The 12,004-nt window shown below is 40.8% G+C and overlaps 1 protein-coding gene across 1 annotated transcript in view; it reads right to left on the reverse strand.

Moving 5' to 3' along the window:
- ABTB2 (ankyrin repeat and BTB domain containing 2) overlaps window positions 1-12,004 on the reverse strand; it is a 150,718-nt gene that overhangs the window by 25,574 nt on the left and 113,140 nt on the right. The window contains exon 4 of the mRNA XM_067296290.1: window positions 3,128-3,280. Within this exon, the coding sequence (XP_067152391.1) occupies window positions 3,128-3,280 (153 nt within the window). The remainder of the gene's footprint in view (window positions 1-3,127; window positions 3,281-12,004) is intronic.

Here is a 12,004-nt window from a genome sequence, read left to right on the forward strand (position 1 = left end):
CAGCTGTACCCACAGCAGGTTTTCTGTGTGCGAGTTGTTACCCTGTGGGGAAGAGAGGCAACCTCTCCTGCATGCTTCCCAGGGTAAAGCCGGTACTCAGGCAGCTGCCCAGACTGCAGCTCCCGTGAACGCTCAGCTGAGCCCAGGGAGTCACCTGGAGAACTGAAGGTGGACTGAGAGACAGAGGACATGGTGGTGGGAGCAGCCAGAGCTCAGGGAGTGGGGAAGGGGATGGGGACGAGGTCCTGGTTTGGAAGGGCTGGTACAGTATGTGGCTTGAAGGGGTAGGAGCAGAAGCCTGGTGCGTTATTTGAGATTCATAAGCAAGCTACTCCATGTGCAGTGGCTACTGCTCGTGAGTGATTTAAATCTAGCCTGCAGTGAGGAAAAGAAGTCTTTGTCCCTAACTTTTGATTAGTGATCTCTACTAGTACTTGCAATAGTAGTAGAAAATACTGCAGAGATTGTGTGATAATAACCCAATATTAAAATCCATAAATTTATATTTAAATCAGTGAAAAAGCAGCACGGTTCTCTGCAATCTAGCATTTCTCCACTTATGCTGTCATTTAAACAGTAACAGGTGAGTACCAAAGATCTTTATAAATCATTTTGCAAAGGTAAATTAAGAACATCAGATTAGAAAACTTCATTCACTAAAACAGAAACAGCAGCTGTGGAAAACCATATTGCCCAAGAGTTTGTGTCAGAGGACAGATACTAGAGGTCTGAATTTCAGGTTATATTAATAGTATTTTGTTCTTCTGTACAACTTTTCTTTCAGAGATTTCAACATATGCTATCAGATGTATCACCACTGCAAGGAAATACCATTATATGACTTTTAGCTTTTGTATAATAAAGAAAAACTAGCTGCAATTCGCTTATTGTCACACAGCAAGACAGGGATAAATTTCGCTTGAGTTCCAAACTGTTTTCCTTTAAATCTGCTATAATTGCTAGATACAAATGACTGCTTTAAATGAAAGGATTGTATAACAGGCACTGTAAATGAGGCACCTCTCTTTCCTCATATTATTTCTGTTAGTTTAAGTCTATCATGCAGCAAAAGGACAGTGTTATTCATCTCATACCATGTATCAGAGAACATCCTTGGGCCTCTGAAAATAAAACTCAGGCAAGACAGTTCAGAACAAACAACTGATGAAGCTTAACTTTGATTTTGATCCTCTCCTACAAAGATATGTGTTACTTTAAAGCAAAGGTTATTTCACCTGCATGGAATGCACATTGCATGACCCTATACAGGAAGTTTGATGAGGTAAAAGGTGTGAAAGCATTTCAATATTCTTACAGAATTGCTTTTCTTTCTGTAATAACAACAAACTGGCTGAAAACCTCTAACATATTCCTTCCACAGGCCAGTATTGCTAATCCCTAACAAGCCAGCGATTGAATGAGCTTACTCCTGAATATTCCACATAGTGTGGCTGAGGCCCGTATGTCTGCTTCTCACTTTTATTTATTGCCTACATTATTTTGGACTTCCTGGGTTTCTAATGGGACCTTCATTACACAGCTATATCATTCAAGCTTCAATCTTCCCAGAGCAAAGATTGAAACAAAACCCATGAAACTTACTGGAGGGAACTGTGATCAGTTTAGTCTTCTGTAGTATCGTTCATCAGAGAATTTCAAACATTTTGGCAAGCATGAGGCACATATGTATAATTAGCTCAGCACATACTAGCTAGCCTACCCTAGCACCTACCATCCACACACAAACCAGAACAGTGTTTGCTTACACTGAAACTGAGCACAGGCAAGTGTTCCTGAACAGTACTCCAGGCCTAAGCGCACGAGTCATACTTTGTGGCCACGAAGCCCAGAGTACAGCCGCTTCCTTTCAGTCCAAGGTCAAGGGGCTTAAACACCTCCTGAGGATCACTGTTAAAAAGGCTGGCGGCACTCTCAGTCAGTCATGTACCACATCTCAGGAGAAAGGCAGAATCTACTAGCTGAGAGGAAGAGCAGGAGCCAGTCACGGCAGAGGAAGGCTATAGAAGACTGCTCCTTCCTGCCCCTCAGCAGATGGTTCCCAGCTCCCAGCTGAGGCTCAGCAGGTCAGCAGCGCTTTGAGCTCCCCGCCTGGCTGACCTGAAAGGAGCAGCATGGGCTCACCTGGGCAGCTGCAGTGCAGAAGTAGCTTAAAAAAGTGCCGCTTCTCAGTTATTAACAACCGTGTCCCCTTAGAGTGGAGCTATGTGGAACAGTCTTAGCCCATATTATCATACCAAGCAGAGTCAAAAATAGCAGGGATGCTGTGAATGAACTTGGATCAGAGTTCAGTCACCTAATTGCACCAGCATACCTGCCAATTAATTTAGCTTTGCATTAGGTTTTGTGGGTAGTAAGTACTATCCTCCATTTCACAAATGGAAAGACTGAGATGTAGCAAAAAGCCAGAGCCTCCTTGGCTGCCCCAGGGAAAAGGCAAAAGGATGCAAAAACAGAACCAAGACTCTTGATAAAAAGCCTCCTGTTGCTGTTATTTTTCATGCAAAAAAATTCTAAGAGTAATGGTATATTCTTATCTTTTCAGAATATCATTTAATCACTTAGGGTGTTTATTGTTATTGATGTGTCCAGCTCACTCATTTAATCCATAGTTACATGGGGAGAAAGAAAAATTTACCTTGCACTAATGTTCAAGATACAACTCTGATATTAAAATCAGTGCTAACAACAGCATCTTAAAGAGACTTACAGACACTGAACAAAATACCTATGATGCGCTAATGAACCAAGTTTATTATAAATCCCTCTTCGATATATATGTGGGGACACTATTTTAAAAGGTACTTATACTTTTCATCAAGCTATCTAAAAAAGCAAAAGATGATCTTATAATTAAGACCTGGGCCTAGGAGACTGGCTACTTGTATTTCAATCTTTCTCCATCACATTCTTCCTACATAACTTTTGGCAAGACAAAAATTTTTCTACTCCTGCTGCAGCATTTGACCAAAGCTTCTCTAGCTCCTTGCAGTACTAAAAGGTTAAACATGTGATGCCTGCATAGTATTTTAAGATCCTGCTCCAGCGAAATACAGTAAAAAGTAAAGTTACAATTATTTTAGCTGCTTTTAGAGTTCAGTCCACATACTTTAGCTGCCGTGGCTCGCAGTCCAGTCCTGGTAAAAGCAGTCTGGCTGTCTGCCTGATATCATCGCTGTCCACAGTTAAACTGCGCCGGTGCTCAGCATAGGTGATAGCTACTCGCATCCACTCCATCAGTGGGGGCAGAAGCATGAAGGGCCTGCACAAAAAATGAAAAAAATCCATCATAGTCAACATTGTTCTGCTATTTTGTACTGAGATACAAAAGCCTACTTTGTAGCTTCCTGGGCATGCCCTGCGATGCAGGCCAAGATAAAACCCCTCCTGCAAAGGCAAATTGCATCCCTGTGCTCAGCAAGGCTGATGGGGAGGTCAGCAGGTGGAAAGAACTGGAGCTGAGAGGCAAGTTTCAGCCACTCTGCCCTGGTTATCCAAACTGCTTCTTATCCAAACTGGGGTCATGTAGGGACATGCTGGTTTTGTGCAATATATTTTACCCCGTGAGAAATCAGGGCATACTGAATATAAGGGATCTACCTCTGCTATTAGCTATGGGTCAGTCCTCTTAGCTCAGGTGGCTAATGCTTTGTTTTAGACCAGAAGGGTTCTCACCTCAGGTGTGTGGCTTATATAATAATTGTGTTTGTTGTTTTAAATAATCCATATGTACAGGCTACTCCACAACCCGCTTAATAGTACTGAAGATATCCTTGATTATTTGAAACTTCAGTTACCCTGGCTCATTCAGTGCTCCCTACCTTGATCTTTACATTATATTGTCACTACCCAGTGGCTTTTCGCATTCATCACATGCAGAGCTCAGGCCTACAGTTTTACACAGCTGACCCTCTAGATCTCTGCAGAACTATGTTTTAACATGATTTTTCCCTAGAAAACCAGCTGTGTACTTCAGACATAAGGAGGATGACTAGAATCAAAGGAATAACTAACATGGAGATACCTCCCTGGAGGAATACATGTACAACATTGCTTGGAAGCAATTTGAGGAATTGCAAGCAATTTGAGGAAAAGCAATCTATCTGTTCCTAATTTGTACAGCATCCAGCACAGTGAGGTTTTACTCTATATGAGAGGTTGCAAGGAAATAATGGAATGCAAATAAAGTACTAACAATAGCAACATCAGCCATTCTGGACTAGCTGACTAGCTTTATTCCTGCTATTAGAATGAAGACAGCACTGAGGTTACATAAAAATATATAGGTATTATAATACTCTCATACACAATCTCATATCAATATGGGAGCTGAGCATAATTACCAGGTTCTAATAGCTGGCAGACATGGTCAAAAATTTGTTGTATACCCCAAACAAATGTTTCATAAGCTTCATGTAGCGATATCTGACCTAAACTAACAAATCTGACTGTACACAGCCAGAATGTATATTATTTGCTTGTTTTTTTTTTTTTCTTTTTCCCAAGGATACCTGCCGCAAGGCTCAGCAATGCCAGCTGTAATTGAAAACACCTTTCCCATATCCAATAAGAAATTTATTAATGCTGAGAAAAACCATTTTCTTTTGAATGCTTAAATGCAAAGAACAGAGGGGAGAAGGCACTGCTTCCTTTATAAGGTTCAGAAAAGAAAGACACATGCCAGAAAATACAAAATTATTTTGGTATTAATGAAAGCAGCTGAACCCATGAAAGGCATTTTCAAAGCTGTGCGTGTATATGCACGTGTGTGTGCTCACATGTGAACACAATAGAGTAAGCAGCACAAATCCTGTTAGAAATCATTTATCAGTAATGGGATTTGTAAGCAGAACTCCCTTTGTATGGCTTTGAACATCCTTCAGGCTAGAATAACTCTATTCCATAAAATGTGTGCCATCTGTTTCCATTTTGCCAATGGCAAGGTATACTCTTAAAAGTTGCCACAATCTCTTTACAAAGCAGTGCACTATTTTCCCTCTGCTCCTTCTTCTCTTCTCCCGAGTAGCACAGAAGTGTCTACAAAAATCAGAGATCCCTTCAAGCATCTGATCAATCCTGCATTGCCAGTGCAAGGGCGTTCCTGACAGAACATTACCTACTACCTTTTACCAGCCTACTTTTATGGTAAAAAATCAAAATGTTAAGGCTTCAACATTCCTCACTTTGAAAATTATCTGGTAGCTTGGAAAGGCTTTCTTGAAGTCCAGCTTGAATTCCCCAACCCCTTTAGGCTTTCTAACTCATCCCAGATACGCAGGATGAATCACTACAGCCAATACACAGCACAGCCAATTCAGAGTTGACTGACTTCCCTAAGGGAAGAGGAGCAATCCACAATGCCTGTTTGGAGATGCATTCAGCAGTCTGTTCCAGAAAACTTCAGTCTGGCCTACAACAGAGGTGACATTTACATCATTTAACTTCAGGCATTTAAAGGAGGAGCCTAAATTCATTATTGAGACTTTCTGCATGTGCAGCGGAGCCTCCAGCAGACGATTAAAGCTCCCAGCTCAGTGAAGATAAAGAGGTAGGCTGAAGTACTGGAATTAAATACTTGAAGTTAGATGGGGATGGGGGGGGGGGAGAACACCTGAGGAGCAATGAAAAAGTCCTCTTACTAGTGATCTTATCTACCATCTTTTGCGTCTGTATACAATTAAAGTGTTCAGGCCACATCACAGCTTCCCTGACACTTTCATGTTGGGCACGCTGCTGGACAGAGAAGTAGGTCAATCCATTTTGCAGTTGTAGCACTGTCCTGATGATGTTATCAGGTGATGAGCCATAATCTTGGTAATTGCTCCACACCGTACTGTTCAGCAAGAGGCTGTCCTCAGCCAGGAAAAAATACCATTGAGCCTGCACCAGAAATGACACATACCATGAAGAAATTTCCATTCTATAAAAATTACCATGTGCCAGGGTTATAAATGGCTTGCATGCATAAGCAGACCTTGAATGTGAAATGTCTGGTTTGGGAGGAAAGGAAAGGAGAAAAAATTTTATCTCAGCAGATAATTCCAAAGGCTTTTAAATCTCACAGCTCAACAGACTGCCTGGTTACCCTGGACCCAAAAGAGATGTTGGATTGCAAAAGAAGTGGCATGAAGGATGTTTTCCTCTTGCTGCTATCCTAATTTGTTCCAAACCTCATCACTCACATTGCTGCACAAGTCAGATAAATCATTATGCTAGCAGGATTGACTAATGATTTCAATTTCAATTTTCTTATAAAAGCTTTACTTCTCCATAAAATTTCTAGCTTGAGCTTGGCTTTCTATTCTTTGCCCCTACTTCTTTTATCTAACTATTTCCTTTCTTCATATTGTCCTCGTGGGCATGCTCACAGGACCAGTTTTATCTTACTTTGCTTGCTAACAATATGTCAGATAAGCAGTACTGCTGCATGATCTGAGCAGAGAGATCAACTGAATGAAATGCCAACTTGGGTTTCATTGCACTAAGCAGCTTTTTCCAGAAAATAAATGCAATTATTATCTCTGTGGCCCTTAACCTCGGCTTCTATCTGCCTCTAGGGAAACACTGATCATTTCACAGTCTGAAAAACACATGAAGGAGGAGGAAGGGAAGAAATCTTCATGGAAAATTAACTGGGAGATGCCGCAAGCTATAGAAATGAATTTCTGTCTATACGTTTCTGTCTGTGCCATGTTCTGTAATGTGCATTTTCCTCAGGACTTTCCGACATTTAGAAGCATTTGGCAGCTCATTAAATTCTGCACATGAACTGATCCAGCCCTGTGAAACCACTGGACTCCCAGCAGTAGTTCAGTGCTGTCCAAGAACACGTACTCTCTGTTTTCCGTGAAGAACACTACCATTGCTTTGTTCAGTTTTCTTGTCATGGAGTTGTCTTAAAAGAGAGTAATGCCATGTGTAAACTGGGGAAGTACATAGCACTGGAAAGTAACAGTCACCGCTCACCTACCATATACCCTTGTAAAGAATTACAGCAATGTCTGATACCGTCACGTGCTGTCAATATTTTATCCACAGGTTCTTTGAAATCTTCTCCAATTAGAATTAGACAGCCTTTCTGTTCCCGAGGGGACCAGGTTGGAGATGGCAGATGTGTTCAGAGAGAGAATGGAATCTGCTGCGTTTTTTTCCCCCTCATTTGGACAAAAATGCTTTCTTTTATTTAGGCATAATCAAGAAGGAAGGTGCCAACAGCATCAGCAGCACTTGGCAGAGAATTTATAGCAACTTCATTTGTAGAAAGTGGTTGTAACTTTCCCTGGAAAATTCACTGTACTCGTTTGGTTAGAATGGCCTAGGACGTAATTAGCATGTGGCCTTTAGGATATACTTTGGAATTGCAGACTTCCAGTGTTAACTGGTCCACCTCAAAGAAATTAGTTCCCAAAGTGAGCTCTTCTGAAGAATTTTAAGAGCCCCAGGCCATGACTTTTTTGGCAGAGAGAAGTTAATTGCATGCAAAAGAGGAGAACCCTCCATAAGAGTCAGAAAATTGTGCCATCTTTCCTCCCATTTGAACGCTAGCACAATGCACTTGGAGACTGACTTTCAGAGTTGGAGAACACCTACAGTCTCAAGAAAAAGCAGTAGGCATTCCCAAAGGGAACAGCCATGGTGTCAGATCCCTCCCTCCTGCTTGGGTCCCCAAAATGGTCCAATGACAAGACTGGTGAAGAAAGGGGGAGCAGGGCAAGGAGGAGACATTTTTCCTGCTGCCGGTTCTCCTCTCTTCCTGCACTAGTTCCTAGCCTCCTGTTTTGCTACAGCAATACAAAGAAGGTGGCAGCAGTGACAGCAAGAGCAGGAAAGAAAAATCTCATTCTTCTAAGATAGGAAAGATTCTCTTAATGACAACAAGTAAGAACAGCAAAATTTGTTTCCCTCCTGGCAGTCTGAGCTCATCCTGAGACACACACGCAATAGTCTCCCATCCCACCTGTCTCATATTCTTCTAAATGGGATGACTGAATAGCTTTTTCTTCCCTTCGCCTGTAACGACTGCTCTATAAAGCCCACGTTAACGTTTTAAACACATGCAGACCTTAACACTGCAACACACATGTAAATATCAGAATACATATGGTGAGGATTGGCCATGATAACTCCTTCACATTTGATTTACCGAAACGATACATAGGTGAGAGGGTCTTTCAGTGCAGTGAACTAATGTTTGAGTTTAATGCTGGAACCAAACTCTGTTTTGGTCCCATTTTACCCTAAAATGATGAGTTTGAGCTCACCACCACAAAGTGAGTTAGGAATAGTTATAAAAAGCTATAGATCAGTCTCACCTGTTCTGGTTTATAGGAATAAGCACAAAAGTCATACTGAGTCTGTGCTCATGGAGAAGGGAGTAAAGTGACTGAGAACCAAGGCAGAAATACTGGGAGTGAGTGCCCTGTTGCTGAGCAAGGGGAAGGCCATGTAGGCTTTTTTTTATAGCTCTTCAGGTGCCTAGATAGATGGAGACAGACCTATTGTGAGCAGGACTTGTAGAGGAAAAAAGGTGGGAATAAGATTAATACAACAAAACAGTACATCATGTATGAGGGTGACTGGAAGATGTGTTGTTCTGAACTTCACACGAAGATGGAAAAACCCCCGTATGGCAACAGCACCAAAAAGAAAACACAGGGTGAAGTCTGATTAATTGGAGAAGGGAAAAGACTCTGAGGCAAAATCAAACCATGTAACATCCGTATGGAAAATGGTGGCATATTTACAATTAGGATTCTCAAATATGAGTCCCTTCTTTGAGCTGCAGGAAAAAAACAAAAACCTCCTACTATGTAATTATATGTGAATACAATAACAACAGGAATGATGATTTAGTAAAACACAAAATCTTTGCTCCAAAACACAACCAGCTTAAGTCAGGAGCCAGGCCTTTCAGATTCAAAATATTTTTCCAAATTTGCAAAAACCTACCACACTTATAGAGAAAGGAAAAAATGGAAGTTACCATGTTGGATCTGATCCAAGGATCATCTTGACTAATGACACATCTTTCAAAGCAGACAGTCCCAGATCTTTACAGAAAAGGAACACAAAATTTAATCACAGCCAACTGGCCCAAAGAGAAAGGTTTTTTTCTGAATTCACATAAAACAATTATTGTCTCTTGTTTTAAAAGATAAGAGTTCTCAATTTTTAGTGGATCTTTATCAAGCTGCTAAGATCTTGGCTTGGATAGTCTGCGGCACTAAATTCCACAGTTTAGTGACTTATCCTTCAGTCAGACACTAACAGAATGAAAGACATCTGGATAACATTATAATTATTGGGATCCTTTCTCCACTGAATCTGCCTTCACAGTTTCCTCTGCTTATAGGATATAAAATGGTCGAAGAATAGCTTAAGTCTAGAAACAATGGTTCTGATATTTCTTAGCAATCCTAGTAACTACAGACAGAAATACCACCTTTTCTGCCCTTGTCAATAAACTGCACTTAGAAATGAGGTTCAACATCAGATGGGTTTTACTCCACATTAACCGGAAATAAAAGTAAAAACTAAATTCAAGCTCACTAAAAAAAAAAAAAAAGAAGAAATCACAAATTTCATTAGGAACTCACTATAATTGTATTTTTATAAACTTTGTCTTAATAAGAGGGAAAAGATCCCATTTTCCAGGCTGAACACAAAGTACTTTTGCTGCTATGGGACATGCCATGTGTATTGTTAGAAGAACATATTTGTAACATCTGTATGCTGTGGCAGAGGGAACTCTTGTTTCTAGACAGACAGAAAATAATTAAAAACAACTTAAATTGTATACAGTTGATGATAAAATTCAGATATACATAACAGCTTTAAGTACAATAATATGGTCATAGTTATGTGGTCAAGGATGTGACTTACTTTCATCTGCTTCCTCCAAAAGCACACAGAGCTTGCTGATCCCTGACTGACACTGCCGCTAACCACCTCAACAGAAGCAATGCGGAGCAATGGCATACCATTGATTTTTCTCACTCCTCATGATGTCTCTACCCCCTAAAATTCTCCATGAGCTGTAAGGCTCTACTGCAATCAATCTGGCAAATGAATTAGGCCTCTGGACCTAATTGCAGTCTTGACCTCAAAGTAATATATGGCTGTATGTTTAAATCACTTACATGAAAATCAGATTTAATGAAGGAGACTAACTTGCCTTTACATCTGCTGAAGTTCATGCTACACGCTGAAAATAGCATTTGCCAATGACCTATGCTTGTGAGCTTGTACCATCAAACATGCAGAGCCCAATTCTACAGACCTCCTCCTAAGGTACTTGGTCTCAGATCCCAGCTCAGGCTGGACAAGGGCTTCCTCCCATCACCACTAAGACACAGGCTCTTCACACGACAGAATATTGGCTCTGATCAGGTCAGGACCTTTCAATAAACTGTTTATTTGCAGCAGAACTGTTAAGCCTTCTCCCAGTTCTCGCAAAAAGGCGACTACTCTGGTTTCCAACAATGGAGACTGCTAAGGGTATTTCTGCTTTCTGGACAAGACCTAACCAGGGCCCTGCTCTTTTATAATAGTTGCTCTGAAGTAAGCAGTGCTTCCACCTGCTCGACAGGCGCAGCAAGGAATACACCTCCCTGCTTTCCCTCAGGCCTGCCAAGCCCAAGCAGCACCAGCAGAAAGGAAGATTTACATCTGCATGCCTGTCAGACATTGCTGTTTGTCATTTTGTTATTACAATTCAAGTTTCTAAAAGCCCAAGTGGCTTGTACTCACAGTGCAAACTGCCTCAAACTTTCAGCTGTCCTTCAAAATCAATCCAAATGAAAAAATCTGTAAAATTCCCTTCATGTCCTTGTTTTAAGTATTTTTTTTTTTTTATCATCATCATTCACTGACAGAGAAGAACAAATCCTGGCAGTTTCATGAGCAATGCCTTTCTTGTGGATTTGCTGGGTTAGTCAGTCAAAAGGGCTTCAGGGAATTTGCAGAGGATTCAAAATGGCTGGAATGGTTTGTTCCATTCTGAACTAGTTTGACTTCTGGATGCCTCGTACCCCAGACACAGCCCAATTGGACTGACAGAGGAAACATTGCCATGTGCTACAAGCACAATTCATGCTGCAAAATAAAACACTAATACCGTCTGGAGCACAACATGAATGCAAAATACATGCATTAAGGAAATGAGCCTGTAATAGCATGCTATGTGATAGGCAGAGATACACACAGGCAGAAATCCAGAATGTCATTCTTGGATTAGCCTCGATCCTGTGGCCAGAAAAACCTAGAGGTAACTTATGGTTCATTCCAGGAGCTACACTGGCAAACTGAAAAAACCCCACTGTGCTATCTGCAAGCAGATTTATCAGGGGTCAGTGTGGTTCTTCCTTATTCAGTGCTGTGACATCCCCCCGTCCTGTCTCGTCATTCTTTTTTGCCCATGATACTTAATTCCCCAAAGTGCTAGCAGGATTGAGATAACAGGCCTGTTAGTTATGACTCCAAATTTGATTTGCCAACATGCATATGTTAAAAACATATGCTGATTCTCAAGCCAAAACCAATCTGCCAGATTGAATCACAGAACTAATTTTCAGGGCCCAGTTGTAAAACCCTGAATACAGAGCACTGCCATGCTTAGGAAAACTGCCTGCAGCTCCTGAGTTACAACTGTGTGAAAAAAGCACCCGCAAGATAAACATTTTGGGGCAGTTCCGGAATACTGAAAATGATTTAATTAATTATAACCACAAAATTTTGTTCAGCTAAACAAAGACAGTCCTGACCAAAGCAAAGGGTTTTCACAATAAATAGGAAAACATTTCCATTTACCGTACAGTACAAGCCAAAATCTAATTAATATTTCAAAAGACAAATTTCCAACACAGAAGAATGGTCTGTGGAAAATAATCATTCCGAAACTAAAAGATGATTCTTTATTTTTCAGGACAAGGAAAAAACTGCTGAAACTTTTATTTTTTAATTATTGGATTGATGTTACACTTCTATG

The sequence above is a fragment of the Apteryx mantelli genome, chromosome 4 (genome assembly GCF_036417845.1).
Source record: "Apteryx mantelli isolate bAptMan1 chromosome 4, bAptMan1.hap1, whole genome shotgun sequence".
In the NCBI taxonomy this organism is placed as follows: Eukaryota; Metazoa; Chordata; class Aves; order Apterygiformes; family Apterygidae; genus Apteryx; species Apteryx mantelli.